The sequence below is a fragment of the Lepidochelys kempii genome, chromosome 7, assembly GCF_965140265.1.
Source record: "Lepidochelys kempii isolate rLepKem1 chromosome 7, rLepKem1.hap2, whole genome shotgun sequence".
Taxonomy (NCBI): domain Eukaryota; kingdom Metazoa; phylum Chordata; order Testudines; family Cheloniidae; genus Lepidochelys; species Lepidochelys kempii.
The window spans coordinates 37,193,701-37,215,844 of record NC_133262.1 but is presented as its reverse complement, the minus strand read 5'-3'; the positions used below and the strand labels follow the sequence as shown (position 1 = coordinate 37,215,844).

Below are 22,144 nucleotides of genomic sequence, written 5' to 3'. Positions count from 1 at the left end.
ATGCTAGTATGCTGTAGAAAGCATTACCCCACCATGTAGAGAAGCCCTAAGTCTAATTTTGCATGTGTGTAAAAATGTATATCCACTGGGCCAAATTTTGTTCTCTGCTATCCCAGTGTAAATCTACAGTAATCCTATTGAAATAACACATGTGTAACACAAGACAGAATTTGGCTCACTGTTTCCATACCCTTTTTCCTCCCCAAAATGAGTGGAAAAGATCTGTTGCAAATATTTGTTACGAACACATTGCTAATGATATAGTGTCATGTTCAATTTTGGATGGAAAGTACACAGTTGATGTGATCCACCTGCACAATAAGCACAATGTGGTCTGAAAACAAAGGACTACAAAATAAAAAAACCCCACAAAATAAATGGGATTGTGGTTTGAGCCATTTTGCTATAGACTCATAGATGTTACGGCCAGAAGGGATCATCATGATCATCTAGTCTGACTTCCTGCAGATCACAGAACCTCACCCAGCCACTCCTGTAACAGGCACATAACCTCCTGACTGAGTTACTGAAGGCCTCAAATCATTTAAAGATTTCAAGTACCAGAGAATCCACCATTTACTCTAGTTTAAACCTGCAAGTGACCCAATGGGACCCGTGTCCCATGCTGCAGAGGAAGGTGAAGAAACCTCTAAGGTCTCTGCCAATCTGAAAATTGCTTCCTGTCCCCAAATGTGGCAATCAGTTAAACCTGGAGTATGTGGGTGCGACCAACCAGCCAGACACCTGGGAAAGAATTCTCTGTAGTAGCTCAGAGTTTTCCCCATCTAATGTCCCATCTCTGTCCATTAGAGATTTGCTGATAGCAGTCGCATATGGGCCATATGCCATTGCATGCAACCTCATCATACCATCCCCTCCATAAACTTATCAAGCTCAGTCTTAAAACAAGTTAGCTTTTTTTGCCCCTCACTAGTTCTCTTGAAAGGCCGTTGCAGAACTTCACTCCTCCGGTTAGAAACCTTTGTCTAATTTCAAGCCTAAACTTGCTGATGGCCAGTGTATATCCATTTGTTCTTGTGTCAGCATTGGTGCTTAACTTAAATAACTCCTCTCCCTCCCTGGTATTTTATCCCTCTGATGTGGTTAGAGAGAGCAATCGTATCTCCCTTCCGCCTTCGTTTGGTGAGACTAACCAAGCTGAGCTCCTTGAGTCTCCTCTAATAAGGTAGATTTCCCATACTTCTGATCCTCTTAGTAACCCTTCTCTATAGGAAAACCTTTGTCCTAGGAAGGCTGTGCTTTCTAATCTGCATAATTTTTAATTCAGTGGTCTCGTTTTGTTCCCTGCATTATCTCAGGTAAATCGAGTTCTCTTCATATTCCCAGAAGAGCCTACTGTACATCTTTTTTTCATTACATAGATTCAGTAGAATGTCTTAAGAGCTTTGCCTTTTATTTTCTTCTGTTGATGATTGAGGAAGCAACAGCAACTTCGCAACACACTATCCTCTTATATTTGTCCCTGGGGATTCTCTTATTACTGAGCAGAATATATGCTTTCATGAGCATGTCCAGCATTTTGCTTCCATCAAGCTCTTTGCCTGCAAATGATGCCTTGCTTTATATCTTTACAATCTCATTTAAACTACATAGGATGGGAATGTCTTATATGTATATCATTTGCTAGTTGGTTGGTGAAAGACTAATATGAAGCTCTCCATTTCACTCCCTGTCTCTGCAGCCTTCCCAGTTCCTGGCAACTTGGGGAACAAGATCATTCTTCACTTTTTACTAAACAATTTAATGTTTAACATAAAATCTAAGATTATAATTAGCAAGGACAGTTACAGATTAATGTAAAAGCATTACTTCTAACGGATCTGTAATTACAAATACAAAATCCGCATGAACAGAAGCATAAATGTATCTCTAGAGTTAAATAAGATGTATAATCACAGTCACAAACACACCTACATTTATACATGGGTCTTTAACTTGCCCTACTGGCATATACTAGTATGCATATATCTTTATAATATAGTAATTTTGTCTCGTACTTTAAGAAAACAACATATGTATCAGCCAGTTAGTCTGTCTTCCACTATTAAATGTACTGGTTCAGCTATCAGAAGAGGAAAAATCTCTAGCTAATCGACAATCAGATATTCAGTTTGGGGTTTTCCTCTATTGAGCTGGTCAGTGTATTTGTAATACTTTTCGTTTGGTGGACTGGTACAGTTACAGTGCCATAATGTGGTGGTTGTCAGGCTTCAGAGATGGACATCAAGTAATTCTCATGAAATGTCAACACTTATAGAGGCCAGCTGTGAAGTTAGCTGAAGAATTAGAGGTCTTCCCAGAGGCAGTACACCTGTGATTTCATGGCTTAGTTGTCCTAACTTGTCCCTTTATTATTGAACTCCTCCAAATCTGGCAATCTTATTCTTCCATCCTCTGTTTAACATCGTATGATTTTAGATACTTGACTAATCATGATGAACTGCAGATGGCACTGTTGTTCAACAAGAGATAACCAGTGGGTTAGACAAGGACTGGTGACTTTGAGCATTCTCTAGAGCCTTGCTTTGTAGGAGTTCACAGGCAGCCAGCTCATGGTAGAGAGTATCTAGGACCTCAAGGATGTGAGCTTTTCCTTTAAAAGAAAATTTCAGAATACATTAGCATATTGGCAAAGCCAGGAAGATGCAGATTTTAACAGTCATAAGACTACCTCTCTTTCCCATAGGTGCAATTTCAAATATATGTAAGGGGACTGTTGCCCCCTTACTAACATTCAGTGGGGGTGTTTTGGTTGGCTAGCTCCCAGTACTAAAAGGGGACGGGTTGCTGGGAAATCAGGACCCTGAAACTGACAGTCCCCAGGTACAATGGGGAGAGGCCAATGCTCCAGGTCAGCCTGAATGACAGGGCAGGCAGGCAGGCTAATCAGGGAGTCAGGAGGCCAGGGGGTCCCGTCCTCCCTGTAAACTGGAATTGCCTTGGTCAGACAGCGTGGGGCCGAGGTAAGGAGAAAGCAGGGGCCCAAGCTGAGCTGGGGAGCAGAGCCGTGCCAGATCCAGAGGGACCAGAAAAGCAGCCCAGAGAGAACAGACTTGTCCTGGGAGCAGAGCTGTAGCAACCAGAGCCAGAGGGGCCAGAGAAGCAGCCCAGGGAGCTGGAGGCAGAGCAGCAGCAGCACTGAGAGAGAGTGGTGGAGCTGGGGCTGGAGCAGTCCGGAGCTGGGTGTGGTGAGCAGCTGGGGAGAGCAAGGGGGACCCTGGGCAGTGGGCCCACCCACAGGGAGATGCCTCACCCAGGAGGCTCTGCAGGCCAGGCTTAGAGGGGGATTGTAACCCTGACAGGGCAGGGGTGACACTGGGAAGAAGGGTCCTGCCACTTAAGAGCCTGAGAGCGTGTGGCCACCACCAGAGCAAGTGTCCAACCCGCAGCATCCCTGCAGCACAGCCAGGGCCTGAGAAGAAGGCCTGGGAACCTACAAGTAACAGACTGTGAACTGCCCTGACATTCCAGAGACACTGTTTGTGATGTTCCCATCCACAGAGCAGGGTGATGTGTTTTCCTTTAACCTTTCCCATTTTTCCTTATTCCTTTTTACAATTTATTTAATCAACAATTAGTTTATTTGCTTTAAATCATATGTAATGATCAGTGGGTCAGGGAAGTGTCCAGTGCAGAGAGAGTACCCCAGAGTGGGAACACCCTAGCCCTGGTCTTAGGTGACCACAGCAAGGTTGGGGGGTGAGCCCCCCAGGAATGCTGGGCCCAGCCTTGTTGGGGTTACAAGGACTCTGCCAGACAGGAGAGTGGAAGGGGAGTCCTCGAGGGCAGGGAGGCTTCTGGGTAAAGAAAGTGGGAGCAAGGACTCAGATCCTTCCGGTAGCCCATATCACCATGGTAGTGCAGATGCCAGGAAAGCTCCCTACAATAGTGGGACCAATCCCCCCTCTTACATATAGAATTCTGAATGTGGAGACCAGAGAATGAATTCTTCTGCATATCAAAGGGACACAGAATGGAACAGTACACAGGGACTGAGTCCTCTGCAGTTCCTCCTACTGCAAACTCTCTGCTCATTAAATCCCCTCATCCTTGTGATAACAGAGACTGATTTTTGAAATGTATTGGCTGTCTGTGTGCTGCACTGCATCAGCAGTTAAACTTCCTAAAACCCATCCCTGAAGGATGGGTACACCCTGCTGGTCTAAATACCTACTCATCATTCAAATGGAGACTGGATTCAAGTCACAGCAATGAAATGTAGCTAACTGAATCAGCCACTGGCGTAGCATTCTCACACAGTGAGAATGTTTGACTACAGAGATTTTGGAAAGCAGCTCATGTCACATCAAGTGCAAAGCCAGAAAATCCAAAGCAGAGGAAACATAGGGATTTTATAGCAAAAGTGATGCAGAACAGATAGAGAATATATTGATTTGGGCTTCATCAGCTTTCCCTCATTAAATACTTTGGTTCTCAATTATGTATCTCTGGAGGCTGAGCTGTGCTAGGGTTAGGGAGAGGGCATGTTGCCTCAGCGGCATTGCTTGGAGTAGTTATTTCCCTGTAAGGTAGGTACAATACCTCCTGGGTGCTGTGGGAAGTGCTGGACAGCTATCCCATAAGATGGAGCGCGGCCCTGCCAGAACACTTCCTCTGTACTCCTTGGAGCTGCTCAGAGGTCACTAGCTGCCACCTCTCTTTTGCTCCCCAGGCCTACAGCTCAGGTATGGCTGCCGTGTGTGTGTGTGTGTGTGTGTGTGTGCTCATGGGCAGCAGGAGGAGGGTTTGCTGTGCCATTTCCCCCTGTTCTCAGGACACCCAGGCTGGAGCGGCACCACTTTGATCGAGAATGTCTGGACACTGAATCACTGCATGCTACTGACAAGCCTTTTGTATGGCAAGAAGGCTCAGTGGAAATCAGAGCGTTTTGTACATGTTACTTTCCCTGAATTACTGTTGTTAGTATTCTGCAGAACAAACCCTCGGGCTGCATCTACCCTTTCATTATCTGTTCTTTGACCTCTCTCTGCCTAGTAAAAGCCCCTACAGGCAGTCTTCCTATGCAGACTAACTGGGTACAGTGTGCCAGCTTCTTTGAAGAAGGTAAATGCGAAAGCTCTGCTAACAGGGACAAAGTAATCACATTTAAACCTCCAGGCTGTGAAGCCTGCATGGTTCTTCCATAGGCAGCTCCTGCACAGTGGGCTATTGTCCAGGGAGATGAGTTTGCAAGTTTAATTTTTGTAACAAGAACACGAAAGGCTGCTATTAAAGGAGAGCAGGTTTGACCCACTGACTTTACTGAAAGATGCTGCTTTCCTTTGTAACTTCTCTTTAAGTCAGGCAGAGAAGAGCTCTAGACAATGGAATTGTAAATGTTGATGAGTGGTCAGTCTACAAACTAGGGGCCCACATTCTCCTCTCTGATACATGTGCAACCACACTGAAGTTGGAGGGATTTAATGTGTTTAGAAGGCAAAATCTTGCCCTGTGGGCAATTTCTATTGATTTCAGTGGGATGAAGAATTCATCTTAAGGATAAAATTCAGCATGATGCCCCAGTTTCTGTACTTTCAAAGATTTGAAGCCTTCATCTTTAGTAGGGGTCTTGCACAGTAATGTTTCCCCCTTTGGGAGTGTGACTTTGCTTTTCTGTCTACTGTTTACAAGGTATATAATCTGCCTCCCAAGTGACTCTAAATTACAAATATACTTTGCACATTTCTTATTCTTCATAAAGTTTTACTTTCTTACCATGTTGGGGGTCACGACAGGATTCCAAAGTGCTCAGCAAGATTTTTCCCAAGGCTCGCTTAGATATGCTCTTTAAAACACAAAACAATATCATGGAACAATTAACTCCCACACCAGCTTAATATACACAACAAAATCTAAATATATGTACAGTGGATTTGCACTTGAAAATGAAAACAAAATTAATTCCTCATAACATGGTGTCTTATTTTGGAATCTTTTTCAATCTTTGAGTCAAACTGCACAGTGAACAGAAGATTTGGGTGTCCCTGTTCTTTAGTTCCTGACTTTACCATAAGAATCTGCAGTAGTTCAAAGGGAAATGGAGAGCACAGAGCTGAGCTTTCAAAAGCTTGTGGCCAGAAAAATCCAGATGCATGGGCTTATCATGGAATGCAAGCAGGTTATAGGCATGCTCAGGACTATCAAAGTCCTGGCCAGGCTCATGCAAAAGCCCTTGTGTGTTGAAAGATGGGCAGTACAAATACATGAGTTGTGGGTGAGGCCTCAGAAATAGGCCCCCCATACCTATTTTCAGAAATGTCTGATACCATTTTAAGCAAACACAAACTAGGGGAAGTTACTGCATGTGTTCTTCAGGGGAAACAGCTGGGGAAGGTCCTTAATCAGCCCTCTCTTGGCTGCTGTCTACTGAGATCTATTTAACATTGAGAGTACCTCCAGTTTTTAGGGCTAAGGCAGCTTGGCTGGCCTGCCTTTGTAATGATTCCATTTTAGAAATGGTTGAGGCTGCCACATGGTGTTTAGAAAGCATCACTCTCAATTTGGTACCTAAATCTCGTTTGGGGGAGAGGAAGTCCTGCAGTCTAACTAGCACCCTCAGCCCACCTACCTGAAAGAGCAAGATGTTTTGATTAAACCCCAAGGAGTGGCAATAGGCAGAAACAATTCCTAAGAAAAGACAACTGCACAACTCACAACTGCAGTTCAAGTGTTATTGCATCTGCTTATTCACATGTCCCGTCCCATCCACCTCTTCAGAGTCCTACTTGTCTATAGCCCTTGGGTTTAGTGAAAGCAGGAACTCGGGTGTTTGGGAATGCATGACCCTTCAATTAACCTCTGTTCTGAACATTCAGTAATTCAAGAGGATGTTTGTTTGGTTCCAGACTGGCTTGGCTTTCTAGAAGGTTCCTGCACTTGTGTAATGCTGGGAATGCTGTATCCATAAGGGTGAAAATACAGAGGCAATATAGCCTTAAAAGCTTATTCATCTGTAACTGCAGTTTCTCATTCATCTGTCTAACGCACCTCCTCCATAGGACTCATGGGACTTTCTTCAGGCTCTACAGGGGATCCTGTAAATCATCTTTCTTTATTCACTGGAGCTAGGGAACATGACCACACACAAAGGCATATTTCCAGCAATGATTAGCATCAAGCAGTATTTTCACAACAATGTAGCACATTGTGTGATGGATCATCTCCTAAGCTGGAATGATTTTCAACAACACGGCTGACCAGTGAATGACGTGTCGAAGTCTTGACACGGAAAGTTCTCATGCCTGCTGTCAATCACAATCAGTCATTCTTTGCCAGCTTAATAGTACATCCTTCATTGGGTTGGATTGTTATTGATCCATGTGGCAAGCAGTGTCAGACTTGGGATGTGAAAATAAAATGGGCTATGCGAAGCACTAAAGTAAGGTAACATAATTTGAGATACTGCATTTGTTCCCTAGAGTCAGCAGTAGACACACCAGCATACTTCAGGCATGGTGAAGTCGTTGTATGTGGGAATAATCTAATTAAATACACAGTGTACAGCTCTGCTGAAAATTCAGGTGATGCTCTGAATCCTAATCTAAAAAATTAACTCCTAAAAGTGCAATGCAGACTGTACAGCTCCTAACATACCCCATGTTCAACAGCTTATCCAGCTTGCTCATCTCTTGGTTAATTCTCACCACTTCCCCCTGCCTGAAGCAGGAATTTTAAAATAGCTTTTTAAGGAGGACTGACCCATCACATTTTAAATAAGAACCAGTTTGTGTTGTGATTCCATCAGCTCTGATTAACTAAATAGCCCCTGTCTGGGTTAGTACTTGGATGAGACGTTTCTCAAAAACATCTCTGGTTCTGCAGGAAGTAGTTTTGCTCCTTCTGTAAGTTGTACTCGTCTTGCTGCACTAATGCTCCTATATGATGCAGCTGGATGTGCTAGAAGACTGAGGAACTGTTGTGTAATGTAGCAGGCTGCTGCATTTGAGTCCAGCACTGACCGTACATCAGGCTGGTATTTCAGTGCTTGGGAATGAAAAGAGTTATAGAAATGTAAGAGGATTATGTTCATTTCCTTTTTTCAGTAACATGTGGATGTGCATAACCTATGCCTGGTGCATTCTGGGGGTGTGCCAGGCAAAGGCCCTTTAAAGTAGTGGCAATAGGATCAGACAAGTATTTCTCAGGCCTGTTTCTACTGAATTGAAGGCAGTCAGGCTGCCACTAACCCATTCCCAAAAATATTTCCTGTGGATGTGGGGGCGAGCAGGCCTAACTTGTGCACTCCAGAGACTTCAGATGGGGAAAGAGAGGTCAGTCTGATGTGAGGGGATTTATTTCTAAAGCTCTATCACTGGGGCAGTGTTGAAAGCCAGCAGGCTCCTTCCAGAAGACAGCTGAAATAAAAATAATCCTACACCCAGCCTTTGAGAAAATATGATGTGGTTCTGCAGTATTGACTGATCCTTAGAAATTCATATTGCAGAGCAATCCATGCAGTGATGTAGGTATGCTCCCAAAGAACAGCTTCTTATATGTGCTGTGTGTTTGGGTGGGTCATATGCTATCAATTTAATATTTGATGCATTTTCTTCTGGAGGACTAAATCCTGCCCTGAAAGGGGCTTGGACCTGATTTAGTGGATTTTTAGAAAATCTGAAACTACTATGATTCCAAACTTTTGTTCGGAAGGAGGGGAAAGTTTTTGGAGAGTCACACATAAAAGCTTCTAGGCTTTTCCTCTTTGCTGCAAGGCAACCATTGGAGCTGATGGTTCCAGTGGCAAAGCTGTGTGTCTTGCATGTAAGGGAACCCTTGCATTTGGATGTAAGGTACAAACATCCTTTTCAGTTTGAGAGGGACGCTATCAAAACCAGCTCCCGTTCTTTGGACTACTTTCTTGCCGTACCAGGTCTTGAAGTTGTTGAAGAAGCTGTAAAACATCCATGAGCTTTTCTTCCACCAGGGACAGCCTAACTCTCTCAGTCTCCAACATCTGTAGCTCCATCTTCAACAATTCAGTCTCCTCCACCTTTTGTTGCAGTTCACCTAGCATTGGGCCTTTCATCTGGACAACGACACAGGAAGTTAAAAGCATTGGAGCTTTTGTTCTCTTGCATAATAATTGCAAAGCTAACTTTTTTCCTCCAGTCTGGGTAAATGTCAGTTTGCTCCAGAAAACTACTCTGAAGGGAAATTCTTCACTTTGTTCTATTGCTATGTTTCTTTAAGGCACTGAATAAATGCTGCTAGGAAATGTATTTGCTCTTCTACTTCATGACATTTCATTCAATATTTGGTGTAATCCCAGACTACTCAGAAATTGTAACTGTTCTCATTCTGAATTCTGTACTTCAGCCTTTCTTATATCTATATTTTTCAAGGAAGGATAAATACAGAGAGGGCTCTGCTTCTCTCACAACTTTCACACTTTTTTCTATCCCATCCACTATGCATAGAACACAGACTTATTAAATAAAGTAATAAGTAGGTGATTTAGTCAGCAAGTTTCTTGTCAGCATCTTGGGAAAAGTGAGTCTTGGGGAAAGATTTAAGACCCTGATTCAGCAAAGCATTTAAGCACATGCTTAAATGGGGAGAGGGCAATGGTTTTCAGACCAGCTCAAGAAAGCCCTGTTCGAATAAGGCACTGAAGCAGGCTGAAGGGTAGCCTATGGAAGTACTCATGCGCTTAACGTTAAGCATGTTGATTAAGTGGTTTGTTGGATCAGGACCTTCCTGAGCTACTGCAAAGCCAATCTCTAGGACTGGCCAATAACCAATAAAACATGGGTCTCCCACATTCCCAGTCAGCATCCTAACCACCAGGCTATAGGATCAGTTTCTCTCCCCATCTTTTCTGTTGGAGCTGTTCTACTTTGTAAAAGTAATTAAATATTCTGTGGACCAGGCCAGAGAGATACAAACTCTGTAGTCAGTCTCCCACATCTCAGGCAAGTGCTCTAGCTACCAGCCTACATATTTTGATGGAACAAAGTCATGTTGAAATATTTTTGACCAGTTCTAATAACCTCTCCTCATTTAAGCATTTGCACAAGTGCTTTGCTGAATAGGGGTGGATTTTAACACGTGCTTAAACTTAAGTATCTGCTTAAGCACTTTGCTGAATCAGGGTCTTAAATCCTTCCTCACAACTTACTACTTCCATATGTTTACAAGAAACTGTCTAAGTCATCTACTTATTTGTTTCATGTATTTTTCTTATGAGTTAAATGCTCATTTAGTGGCGGGAGGATGTAGTTGGGAGGAGAGGGCATATGGAGGCTGGTATCAAAGCTGGGTTTTGGTGTGGAAGAGAGTCAAGAAGGCAGCATTGTTGAGGAAGGGCAACTTAATGTTTAACTTACAAGTTTCATTTTTGTAAAGAAATAGGACTTGTGCCTGTCATCATCCTGATCACCTCGGTTGTACGTTGTATCCCTTTTCCTACCTCTTGCCTGTCAGATGCTATGCCGTCTTTGGAACAAGAACAGTCTTCCTTGCTGGTTGGAAAATGCCAAGATGCTAATGTGACCTAAATGATAGTAACCAGCTCTGAACAGGTTTCAGAGTAGCAGCCGTGTTAGTCTGTATTCCCAAAAAGAAAAGGAGTACTTGTGGCACCTTAGAGACTAACCAATTTATTTGAGCATAAGCTTTCGTGAGCTACAGCTCACTTCATCGGATGCTTATGCTCAAATAAATGTTAGTCTCTAAGGTGCCACAAGTCCTCCTTTTCTTTTTGCAGCTCTGAACAACGTGCAGTTCGGATGACTTAATCTATATCCTCTGCCAAATAGTGACTTGAGAGTTCCTCAGTGAACACCAATTTTGCAGGAGCTATGCGAACAAACGACTAGTTGTCTGTACATACACCCAACATAATCACCATCACCGGGGAGCAGTCAGGCTAAGGCACAATTAATGCTCTCTGAGGTTGTGGGGAGGGAATGGTCTATTGTGAATTAATCTTATTGCTTCTTTCAGCTAGCAGAGTTCCTCCTTTCCTCTTCTGCACTGCAGATATCCTGCACATCATAGGTGCTGCCCATTCCAGAGAGAGAGAGTCCCGCAAATCTGCGGATACCTACTTTATATCCGGGATAATTTTTGCGAATTTTGTATCAGCACAGGGCTCTAATTACAGCCATGTACAAACACGTGAAGCAGAGCTGTATTTTCCCCTCGCATCTGTACAATGCAAGGGACAATATATCAATGAAAGGGGGGCAGGGGAGGAAAGGCCTTTATCTGCTTAATCAGAGCACTTCTTTCTTAAAAATTTCTGGGACGTTTCCCCAATATTCTAGCCCCTCTGATTCTCTTCTCCTGCACCACCCTCCTCATGTGTTAGGCAGCAGCTGCTTCTTTCACAAACAGCTATTCTGAACCTGAACAGCCCTCTGCATCGACAACCAACAGGAACCCAGTCTGCCCCTTTGACAAGATTTTTTTTCAGAGCATCTTATCTTTAGCCACACTGGAGGAAAAAGACACATGAACTTGGATGTCCTCTGCTGCATGCTAGTGCAAGGCAGCAGACCCCATGCTGTTTGCCTTCAGTCACTAAACAAACTCTTCTGGAAAAAACTCAGTCTTTTCTCTTTAGTTTGCATGCCTCTTTAATTCTGCCCACCCAGCATTCAGCTGTCCAATGTCATAACCACCTGCTTTAGTTTTTATAGATACTCTGCTCGGAATATCACTGGATATTTCTGCTGTTGTCTCCTTGTCCCAACCTCGCCTATGGTGCTCTTTCTTCTGCACCTCCCAGTCTGCTGCTATTATACTAACTTTCCCAAGACAGTTCTTACCTCTTGATGCTCTATCACCACCTACTATGAAATAGATGCTAGTTTCCCTTCATCCCCTAGTCTGTTTACATCTAAGATGTATGTAGTTGCTTTTGGTGCTTTACTGTTCCTCCAGCAGTTGAAGATGGTGGCTCAATGTAGGTTGAAAAAGTTCTCCAAGGTAGTTTGCTTCACATAGGCTATATCTATCATCTTCTCTGACTCCATTTGTTGCAAGTTAGATGATGACGACTATAATAAAGTATAGATTGTTCCCTAAAATAGATATGGAGGAAGGATGATCGATTTTTAAGGCACAGGACTGGGACTCTGGGTTCCAGCTTTGTTATAGACTTTCTGGTTGGCTGTGGGCATGTCGCTTAATCTGTCTCATCTGTGAAATGGGGATACTTCCTTACCTCAAAGGGGATCATGAAGTAAAATTCATTACTGCTCATGGGGTGCTCACATACTAACATGAGAAGTGCAACAGAAATACCCAAATACAAAACCAGGATATAGAGATTTGATAAATTATGTTTGGCAATTTTTAGTTTCTTACTAAACTCCTTTCTTTCTGTGTTTACCATTGTTTGGTACAGAATCTGCTAGTGAATTGTCCCTATTTGAAGACTCTGGACCAGTCTCAAAAGTGGGGGCTCATTTCCATCTGCGTGTATTAAAATAAAGAGAGAGAGAGAGAAAAACACATGCAGACATAACTAAATGTGCAAACTTGCACTTGTGCTTGGAAATATTCTTGCATGATTACCTATTTGCACACAAGGGCGCATTTTTGACAGGTGTAAATTAATTCTCTCCTTTTTGATTAATTTGGCCTTGCAAAGCTGAGACATTTGTTCATAGCACAAAGCTTTGTAAAGTGCTGATATATCTTTAGAATTTTCTCATGTTTTCCTTAATCTATCCTCTAAGCCTGACACCTTCATTAACCTGTCCTTGGTAGATGGTACTTAGACTTTTCAGTTATTGAGAATTGGAGCTCACTATAAAAGGAATCAAAGTTAGCTCCTCTTTTATCTTCTGGTTTTTGTAGTCTTAGATTGGATCAATGATTGGTCAATATGTGCGGCTCTTGCTCTTCACCTGCCTGCTGACGTTGTTTGTGTGATCTTTCAGAATTGGTTTTGTAAATCTAAATAACAACCTGTTGCTATTTGTGTGCTAGCTTCCCCAACTCAACATGGAAAGTGACAGCTTGTTTTCGTGGTTTCTTTATTAAACCAGGAAATGTATTTAATTTGGTGAGAGAGGGTATTAAGAGTTTTCCTGCACGCTTTTTGTGCATTTAGAAAGTTCAGGTGAGCATTCACTTTTTCAAAACTGATCTTTGCTCCTTTCAGGATCACCATCTCTCATTGCCAAAGAGCTTTGCAGCAGCAGTAGCACCAAGCTAACCAACCAACTAAAATTATGCCTTCATACCAGCAATATACAGTCCATTAGATTTGCAATTCATCTAATGACAAAGGCAAATTGATTCACAAATGATGATTTTTAAATTTGTGGTTATGCTACGATCTATGTGAAGTTTATCTTGGGTTTTTTGGTATGATTTTTAGGAAAAGCTGATACTTTTTTTCTGGAATACTAGTATAACTACTAAAAATTTATAATGGACTTTTTCTGAGAAAGTTACACAGAACTCCTATCCATCAGCAGAGGTTACAAACAGGACATTCCTAGCTCTGCAAAAGGAAGATGAATACATCTAAGAGTGTGAGTGGAAGGCAAGGAAAAGAGGTAAACCTGGCCACCATCTGTAAGAATAGAGTAAATTTAGCTTTTTATGTGGCTGGTGTTTAAGCAGCACAGAAGCAAAGCGTTCCATTCACCTAGGTAATATTACGGGGATACATTGTCATAGAACCTAGTGTACTGACAGTATTCAATCCCTACTACACTGTACCAGGTGCAAGTATGTCTTCCTTTCATTTTCCACACTTTTCCCCTTAAGCAAATTTCATTGTGTGTGGGGGTGGGAGGGGAGAGCATGTCCTTGAAACAGAAATCTTGATAAAGCCACTGAGTGGCAACATGCAGAAAAGTTGAACGTTCAGCTATGAATTTAAACAGACCTTAGTGGTTAATAAAATCATTCCAAAAACACTAAGTCCACAAACTTCTTTTGAGCAAAGGAGCATAAAAGAGCCAGTTTTTGGTTATGAAGCAGATGAAACTTTGGAACAAATTAGGCTAAAACAATGTGAGGTGATAACATTTTTATAGTATTCACAATTACTGGCACAGAAACAAATGAATTGCCATACCCAATCAGGCAAGTTGTAAGGCAGTTTATGGCCACATTTTCTCCTCCTCCCCCTTATTCCCCTCCAGCTGTACCAAGGTATTATATGCTACTTACTTGCTTCTCTGTTGTACAGATGACTATCTGGGCCATGTTCTGTATTCATTACTTTTAAATACATCTGTCAGGGAAAGACTGGTGGCATTTACACAGATGAGTAGCTGAGGTTTTGTGCATTTAAATAAGATTAGGTGAAGATACTGAGACAACACATTTGTCTTTTGAACCTTGAAGTTATGTCCACACTAGAAATTGAGGTAACCCCAGCCCCGCAAGGCTGAGATTGAGATTTTCTGTCTGTCAGTGAGCTGTAAGATTTAATCTAAGTTGAGCACCTGCAACTGAGCCAACTGGAGGTGTATTTACAAAGGTTATTTTGGGGGACTGGTGAGAAGATTGGTAATAGTATATGTGAAGCCTTTCACCCAGTGCTGAGACACCACAGGGGAACCATGTATTTTCTGCACCTACTATCAGTCCCGTGCCTTTTCCACCTATTAAATCCACATGGATATCTGACAGAATTTTAAACACGTTATTTTGTTAAAACAGCCTGTGTTGCACAGTATAGACCTTCAGATCCATGGACGTTCATGCAATAGTCATATTGGAAGTGCTGTTGCCATGGAAAGCTAGGACGTGGCCCCACTTCTGAAATGGTGACATTGTGGTGAGGCATCAACAAGGTTGAAAGCTAACAGAAATTAGATGTAAATACAAAACATGAGTATTTAAAATATTAATGAAACGAATCCTGTGTGTACATAAAATAAGGTAAACCTCGCACTTGTTACCTCCTTCATGTTTGTTTCCAGTTTTTTCACTTCATTCCCTTTCATCTCAAGCTGTTCAGTTAACTTGGTGATTCTCTCTGCTAGCTCCACAGTGGTATTCTCATGGTCGTCATTATTGGTGCTCCCAAAATAAGACATCAGTTTCTTCACTATTTTGTCATCACATCTATGTTTTAAAAAGAAAAATTAGTGAAACCTCCCAGCCAAGGTCAGGCTGCTTAAGAGCTATGACTGGTTTCCTGCTGTTCTCCTGGCATCTCATAAATTCAAACTTGTGACTTTGACCTATAGAGCTCTTTATGGTTTGGGTCCCTACTATACTGGTTTTCAATCTCCTCTTAGTTGACAGCTGAGGAGCCTGAACTAACATCTTCTACATTTTGTACAGCTGGAAAGAGACTGGGGTCAGACTGGAAAGCCTGTTCACCCATGGCATTACTGGAAGGGGGATTATGATGGAAAAGATCTTTTCTGGAGAGTAGGGGGAGATTTCCCAGAAGGAATTCTAATACAGAATGATTGTTTATGCAATAAAGACTCATGTGACATGTTGGGGTATGCATGCTGAGAAAGCCCAAGGTCCACATGCTAGAGGGAAATCTATCTTTTTACTTTCTTCTCTAGCATTGAGTAAAGTTCAGGCACATGCACATACCTTCCCCTTCCACTCCCCAATATTTCACTTTCCTCTCTGACTCCGGTTAGGATCAGATGAGTATATTACATCCAATCTGTGTCCTGTGACTGGGGGATTGCTACCTTTTGTTTCTGTGAAATAGTTTTATCATTTCTTACTGAAGCCACAATACTTCTGAAATCTTTTAAATCGTGATACAATTTGCAATGGGACAACCAAAGCCTAAACACTAATTTCCGTGAAACATACCCACTTCCACAACAGGGGACTCTGTCCAGAAGTTTCTTCAATTCAGCCACCTGGGATTGCTGGTCCCCTATCCACTTCTCCTCCTCTTCATCTGAGGCAGCCTGGCCCTCCACAGAACGGAACATCTGGTCTTCCACTGGGGAAAAGAACAGCCACTTAGCTGGAGCTAAAGCTTGGTCATGCTCATCACCTTTTGGATACTTAATTCTCAACACCACCTATTTAGGTGAAAGTGAATCTAATGTGCTTAAGAGGGAAATGACATATTTACATAATAGCATAAAAATACTTCCATACCTTTTTAGCAGCATGTGAGATAAAATTAGTGGTTCTAAGATTTGATCCACTGCAAACAAGTATTTAGTGGGCAGCATCAGCAATAGTTTTGTTCTGAGCACTAAACCCTGAATTTATATCAGTTTAAATCAATTTAAACGTAGTCTTTTAATTTTTAATTGTTTTAATAAAGTGCAGTGTCAGATCATTAAAATGCACGGTTTCAGTAGTTAGCAATTGTTTGCAGTGGTGTTGTTGTAGTCATGTTGGTCCTAGGATATTAGACAGGGTGGGTGAAATTATATCTTTTATTGGCCCCAACTTCTGGTGGTGAAAGAGACAAGCTCTTGAGCTGTGTAGCTTGAAAGCTTGTCTCTTTCGCTAACAAAAGTTGGTCCAATAAACGACATGAGCTCACCCACCTTATCCCACAAAGTAAGCAAGTCAAACCATCTATAAACAATCTATAAAGCTTATTTCTTCATAAATATAAAGTTCTTAAACCTTAAACAATATTTCACGTATAGTGTATGTGCACATTTAGTTACAGTCTGAGGAACTAAGTGCTTTTAGTGTAAGGTATTAGCTTTGTGTGTATGAACGAGTGATGGTGCCCTCTAGAGGCAGGCATGAAAAGAAGATATGAGATCTGCACCTTCAACTAGCTAACGCAGAGGTGGGCAAACTACAGCTTGCGGGCCACATCCGGCCTGCGGGACCCTCCAGCCAGGCCCTTGAGCTCCTGGCCTGGGAGGCTAGCCCCCAGACCCTCCCCTGCTGTTCCTCCTCCCCTGCAGGCTCCGTGCCGCACCGCTGACCCAACACTCTGGGCGGCCGGGCAGCGCAGATGCAGTCACGGCCTGACCCGGTGCTCTGGGCAGTGTGTCTATAGCACCGCTAGCCACCGGCGCTCCAGGCAGCGTGATAAGGGGGCGGGGGGGAGGGGTTGGATAGAGGGCAGAGGAGTTAGGAGGTGTGGTCAGGGGTCGGGGGTGTGGTCAGGGGTTGGGGTGGTCAGAGGGTGGGGAACAGGGGGGTTGGATGGGGCAGGGGTCCTGGGGGGGGCAGTCAGGAATGAGGGGGGGGGGTTGGATGGGGCGGCAGGGGGCAGTCGGGGGGGATCTGGGGGTGGCCAGTTAGAGTGCAGGAGGTGGTGGATGGGGCAGGAGTCCCGGGGAAGAGAAGTGGGGTGGGGGGCAGGGATAGGAGGCAGGGGCTGGGCCACGCCACTCCACGCCACGCCTGGCTGTTTGGGGAGAGAGAGCCTCCCCTAACCGGCCCTCCATACAATTTTGAAAACCTGATGTGGCCCTCAGGCCAAAAAGTTTGCCCGCCCCGAGCTAAAGGCTCGAGGTCAAGTGATAGAGGCTTGTGTTTTAGGAACTGAAGAACCAGAGCTCTAACCTTAACTACTTCTGTGTCTACGTGTGTGGGGGAGAGTGGGAGATTTATATAATTGTCTGTAGACTTGAATTTTATTTGCAGTTGGCACCCAAACTGTGCTGTAGGCTGCTGCCTATGGGTTTGTTACAATAGACTACAATATTCACGCAGCCCAGGAAATAAAATTCAGCCATCTTCAAGATACAGACCTCTTCTGCTCAAGTTTAAAGAACCATATCCATTAGCTGGCACTAGTGGTAGGGCTTGTTATGTAATCTCTTTGCCTCACCCTCTATTGGCAGAAGGGCTGTAATCACAAAGATTTGGGTAGGTCTGATGTACTGTATTCTATCCTTTAGAGGGCAGTTTTGTTGCACATACAGGCCAATACATTCATCTTTTACCTGGCTACAAGCCTAAATGGTACGATACCAGCTCCCCTGCTAGGTATATTTTCTACAATTAAAAAAGGCAATCTGGTTTCTAGTTATGTTTTAAAAATATTGGACAGTGGCATGCTAATCCAATTTGCCTTCAAATGGGGTTCCATTTACCTAATTGATGGGTTATCACAATCAATAACTGATCTGCTGAGCAGGTTCCCTGCAGTATTACATAGTGTTTGTAGATTTATATTGCAATGCTTAACGCTAGGCAAAAAGAAAAGGAGTACTTGTGGCACCTTAGAGACTAACAAATTTATCTGAGCATAAGCTGTAGCTCACGAAAGCTTATGCTCAGATAAATTGGTTAGTCTCTAAAGTGCCACAAGTACTCCTGTTCTTTTTGCGAATACAGACTAACACGGCTGCTACTCTGAAACCTGTCATAATGTTAGGGAAGTTAACTTCCTAGAACTGCTTTTCCTTCAGAACTCTTCACATTGCCAAAACAAAGAATTCCCTTCAGATCTTCAATCTGTGATACATTAGTAGTACACATTTTTGCATAATCACTTACATTATCTTGCTAATGGAGTTCAACAGAAAAGGGATCAGGGTTACAGTGGTTGTGGGGGTAGCAGAATTGTTGATGAGCCACCGATGTTACAGAACGACATCAATTCCTTTAAGACTTGCAGACTGTCATGTTTGTTCTACTAGTCAGTGTCGCATATGCCATGTGCAATACACAGATTAGCTCTTTGCAAATGGCAAGGGGGGGGGAAGAACACAAACTTTCAAGCAGCCCTAATGCTTGCATATTTGAACCACTATTTATCACTTCTTCCACATGTGGAAATGCCACTTTCTGTAAATGAACATGTCCACTTACACATCCACTACTGTCATCACAACAGCATGACATAGCAGATACTACCTTTTACATGTCCTTTACTGCCTATGGTTATTAGGACTGGAAACCAGAGAGCCAAGTGAAATCTCTTACATGGCACCACAAACAGCCATATAAATTGCATAAGACAAATATTCTCAGGCTTGTTAAATCTAATTATCTAATTACACACTGTTCAACCATAGTTACACATTCTCTTCTGCAATGAGAAATTAAAATTTATAAAAGACCTACAAACCATACATCTATAATGCATGAAATCATCTCACCTGCCAACCCTAGAGCTGTGGGAAGCTGACTAATTTTGTTTGTGCAACTTTCCAGTTTCATTCTGAGTGATTTTTGTCACTCCTGTCCTTGCACACCAAAATTGGTCTTTACTGGAGAAAATGTCTATTTTCATATTGTAAAGGTGTGAATATGACTTTTTTTGTATCATTCTTGATAGGAAAGTCATTTAAACTAGAAATACAGGTTATTTTAGCTTGGAAATGAGGCCTACCTGAACAAAATGTTATGTGAAAATGGGCTCATTTTTTAGTTCCTAACCTTAGAAATTTTTGAAAATTTCAAGTATTTTTGCATTTGAATATTTTGCAAATCTCTGGTCAGCTCTTCATCCAGGATTTTAAAATAGCACATGTAAAAATTGGGTGGTTGGTGAATATTTACAGATCTTAGATCCATTAGTAAAGATCTTTTCACTTATGCAAATGTGTTCCCATGGGAGACCTGAGGATTTACACCCTCTCTCAGCTCACCTCCACCCCACCATAAACAGCCTATGTGAAGGCCATCATCTTTCCAGCAGAGAACTGGCTGGGACACCACTTACAGACTTTTAAGTGCCTCCCTTCAGTCTGTTTGAGAAGATGTTGATCAAAGCGTGGTCTGAACTACCCATCTCCCCCACCGCATTTGAAAAACACGTTGCAGCCACTTGCACACTGGGATAGCAACCACAATGCTCTTTGTGGGGTTGCAAGAGCTGCTAATGTGGCCACGCCAGTGTGCTTGCAGCTGACAGTGTGAACACACATGGCAGCGTTTTTCCTGCTGCAGTCTCCGAAGGCTGGTTTAACTCCCAGCTCTCTACATCTGCAAGCCAAGCCCTAAATCTCTCACATGACAGTACAGAGCCACTGTCACAAAGCAATCAGATCAGGTCTATGCTGGCCGTTTTGTTGTATTCAACTCAAATTAAAAGTACAGAGATGCCTTTAGAAAATCATGCTAGAAGCACTTCTTATTACCACTCCCCTAACAGACACCCATATGCACAGCTGCACTCTAGCAGAACAAAATACCTGCATTTTATTTTATAATCCAGGACCCCAATGACATCTCTCTCTGTTTGTGGAGGGCATTATTATATCACACTTCCAGGCCTACACTTCAGAAGTCAAATTTAGCTGTTCACCTTCAAATCTCTTCTCAATGGATTTCTTCTGTAGCACAATTTCTTGCTCATGGTTAATTCCTAAGCAGCCTGACATTTGTCTTCATTTGCGTGTAGCTGTGTCCAACACCACCAAGAGAAACTCAAGCTCTAAGTTTGCAATTGCTGTCTACTTGGCATATAAACCATTACCAGGATCAAGGTCCTTAGGATAAGAAGGCAGCTTTCTTAAATGGCTCTCATCATTACAGCATATAAACGAGCCAACAAAGTTTGTCATCCCATCCGGAGTCCCTATAATTCTTTTCTCTATAGAAGTCCAGTGGTATTCTGTGTAATTATTCACTAGCGCCAGTCTTCGGAGACCTGTTGGCTTTACGAGACTTTCAAACCATAGTATGTGCAATCCCATGGGAAATTGCAACAGAATGGCATGTTTATAGCAGTAGTTAGCATTACATGCTCTAAACCAGTCGGATCATTCAAAATTAGATAGGGGATACGGTTGTTTTCAAAGAGTATGTGGAATATTAACTGTAAATGATTTTTTTGGAGCTGATTGTAACTTAAAGTTCCCAGGTATTATTCATACAGAAGCTAGGACCACTTACTAATAAGCAAGAAAAAAAGTCACTCTGGTTCCAGTGAATTCTAGAAATGAGGTGATTCTTTCGAGTGTTAGTTACAAGTGACATGTTCAGGTTTTTAATAAACATAAGACATTTTTTGAGAGGAAACTGACTTTTTGTTTAAGGTTTCAAAATTCATTAGAATTAGTCCGTGGCTTTGATTGTTCAAAATCTTTAACGCAAATATTAGTTTGTCTGCTGAGAATCTGACACATCATTGAGGAAATAAAATAACTAGGGATTCTGCACTTAAAGGATTCTCTATACCGTTCTCTGACATCCCTGCTCCCCCAGTGGGTGAGCTTCGATCCAGTTGCACAGCAGATAAACAGTGTCTTCCATCCAGCAGTGCTGCTCCTTCTTTTTGCTTTGTGCTGCCTCTTGAAGGAAGCTGAAGCTTCAGAACTTCTGACCTGGAGAAGAAAAGGCAAAAGAAGGTGGACGTTTAGTAAACTTCCAGTAAACTGGGTGAATGTGCCCAGCAGAGGCTGCTTTGCCCCATTAACCATTCTGCTAAAATGAAATTGTTCAGACATACTTCGGAAGCACAGGGGCATCTGCATTCAATGCCTATTAAACATAGCCCTCAAGGGTAGTTTTAAAAGACTTTATTAAGAATCAGAGAAAGATGGAATTAAACTATTCTTGGACTTAGGAATTAATAATTAAACAAACATTACTTACAGCTTTTAGTTAAAATTCAAGACGTCTCTAAAACACAGTCTACTTTGGTCATAAAATCTGCCTTCTCCACTGACACTGATTATGTGTCTGATTTTCCAGTGTGGAACTTTACTCAGGGCAGCAAATCCTGTATTTGGACACTTATGTTGGTGCTTAGATTTATAAATGTCAGTTTTACATGCTTAAGCACTGGGCCAAAGTTGAAATTCACTCTGCTGAGCAGAGTTGGTGCAAGGCTTTTCAGGGAACTTAACCCCCACTTCAGCTTTTAAAGTCAGCACTAAACTAGGATTTAAGTATCTCTAGGTCTTTGTGTGGGGTCCTCTGCACTGGGATGACTGAAGAAGTGTTGTATTAACAGAAATACTTATCATTGCTATTGCTTTTCACAGGTTTAAAACACAAACACAGATAAATTAGACCTCATAATACCCTCATAAGACAGGTATTACCCCCATTATACACGTGGAGATACTGAAGCAAAGAGATTGTGTCTTGTCCTAGAACATGCAGCAAGGCCAGTGGCAGAATTAGAGTTAGACTTTAGTACATTGGGCAGCTAACCTGGTGCTCAGTCAATCTGAACAAAGGTTTTTAGGAAAATGCCTACTGTTCTATCCCTTTCAGGTAACAAAGATGAAGTGCTGTCAGAGACTGAAGTCAAAGGAGGTGCTAGAACAGAGTGACAAATTAAAGA

At 42.5% G+C, this 22,144-nt stretch overlaps 1 protein-coding gene across 2 annotated transcripts in view; it reads right to left on the bottom strand.

The window, feature by feature from the left end:
• Positions 1-1,774: 1,774 nt before the first annotated feature.
• The window catches only part of EFCC1 (EF-hand and coiled-coil domain containing 1), an 84,387-nt gene continuing 64,017 nt past the window's right edge, over positions 1,775-22,144 (bottom strand). Inside the window, exons 3-8 of one of the 2 annotated variants that reach the window (XM_073352223.1) lie at positions 21,031-21,176; positions 15,781-15,916; positions 14,895-15,060; positions 8,888-9,046; positions 5,737-5,806; positions 1,775-2,614 (exon numbers count right to left, since the gene is read on the bottom strand). In XM_073352223.1, coding sequence (XP_073208324.1) covers positions 2,481-2,614; positions 5,737-5,806; positions 8,888-9,046; positions 14,895-15,060; positions 15,781-15,916; positions 21,031-21,176 — 811 coding nt within the window. In that variant the 3' untranslated portion in view covers positions 1,775-2,480. The remainder of the gene's footprint in view (positions 2,615-5,736; positions 5,807-8,887; positions 9,047-14,894; positions 15,061-15,780; positions 15,917-21,030; positions 21,177-22,144) is intronic. The other variant, XM_073352224.1, reaches the window with a different exon arrangement.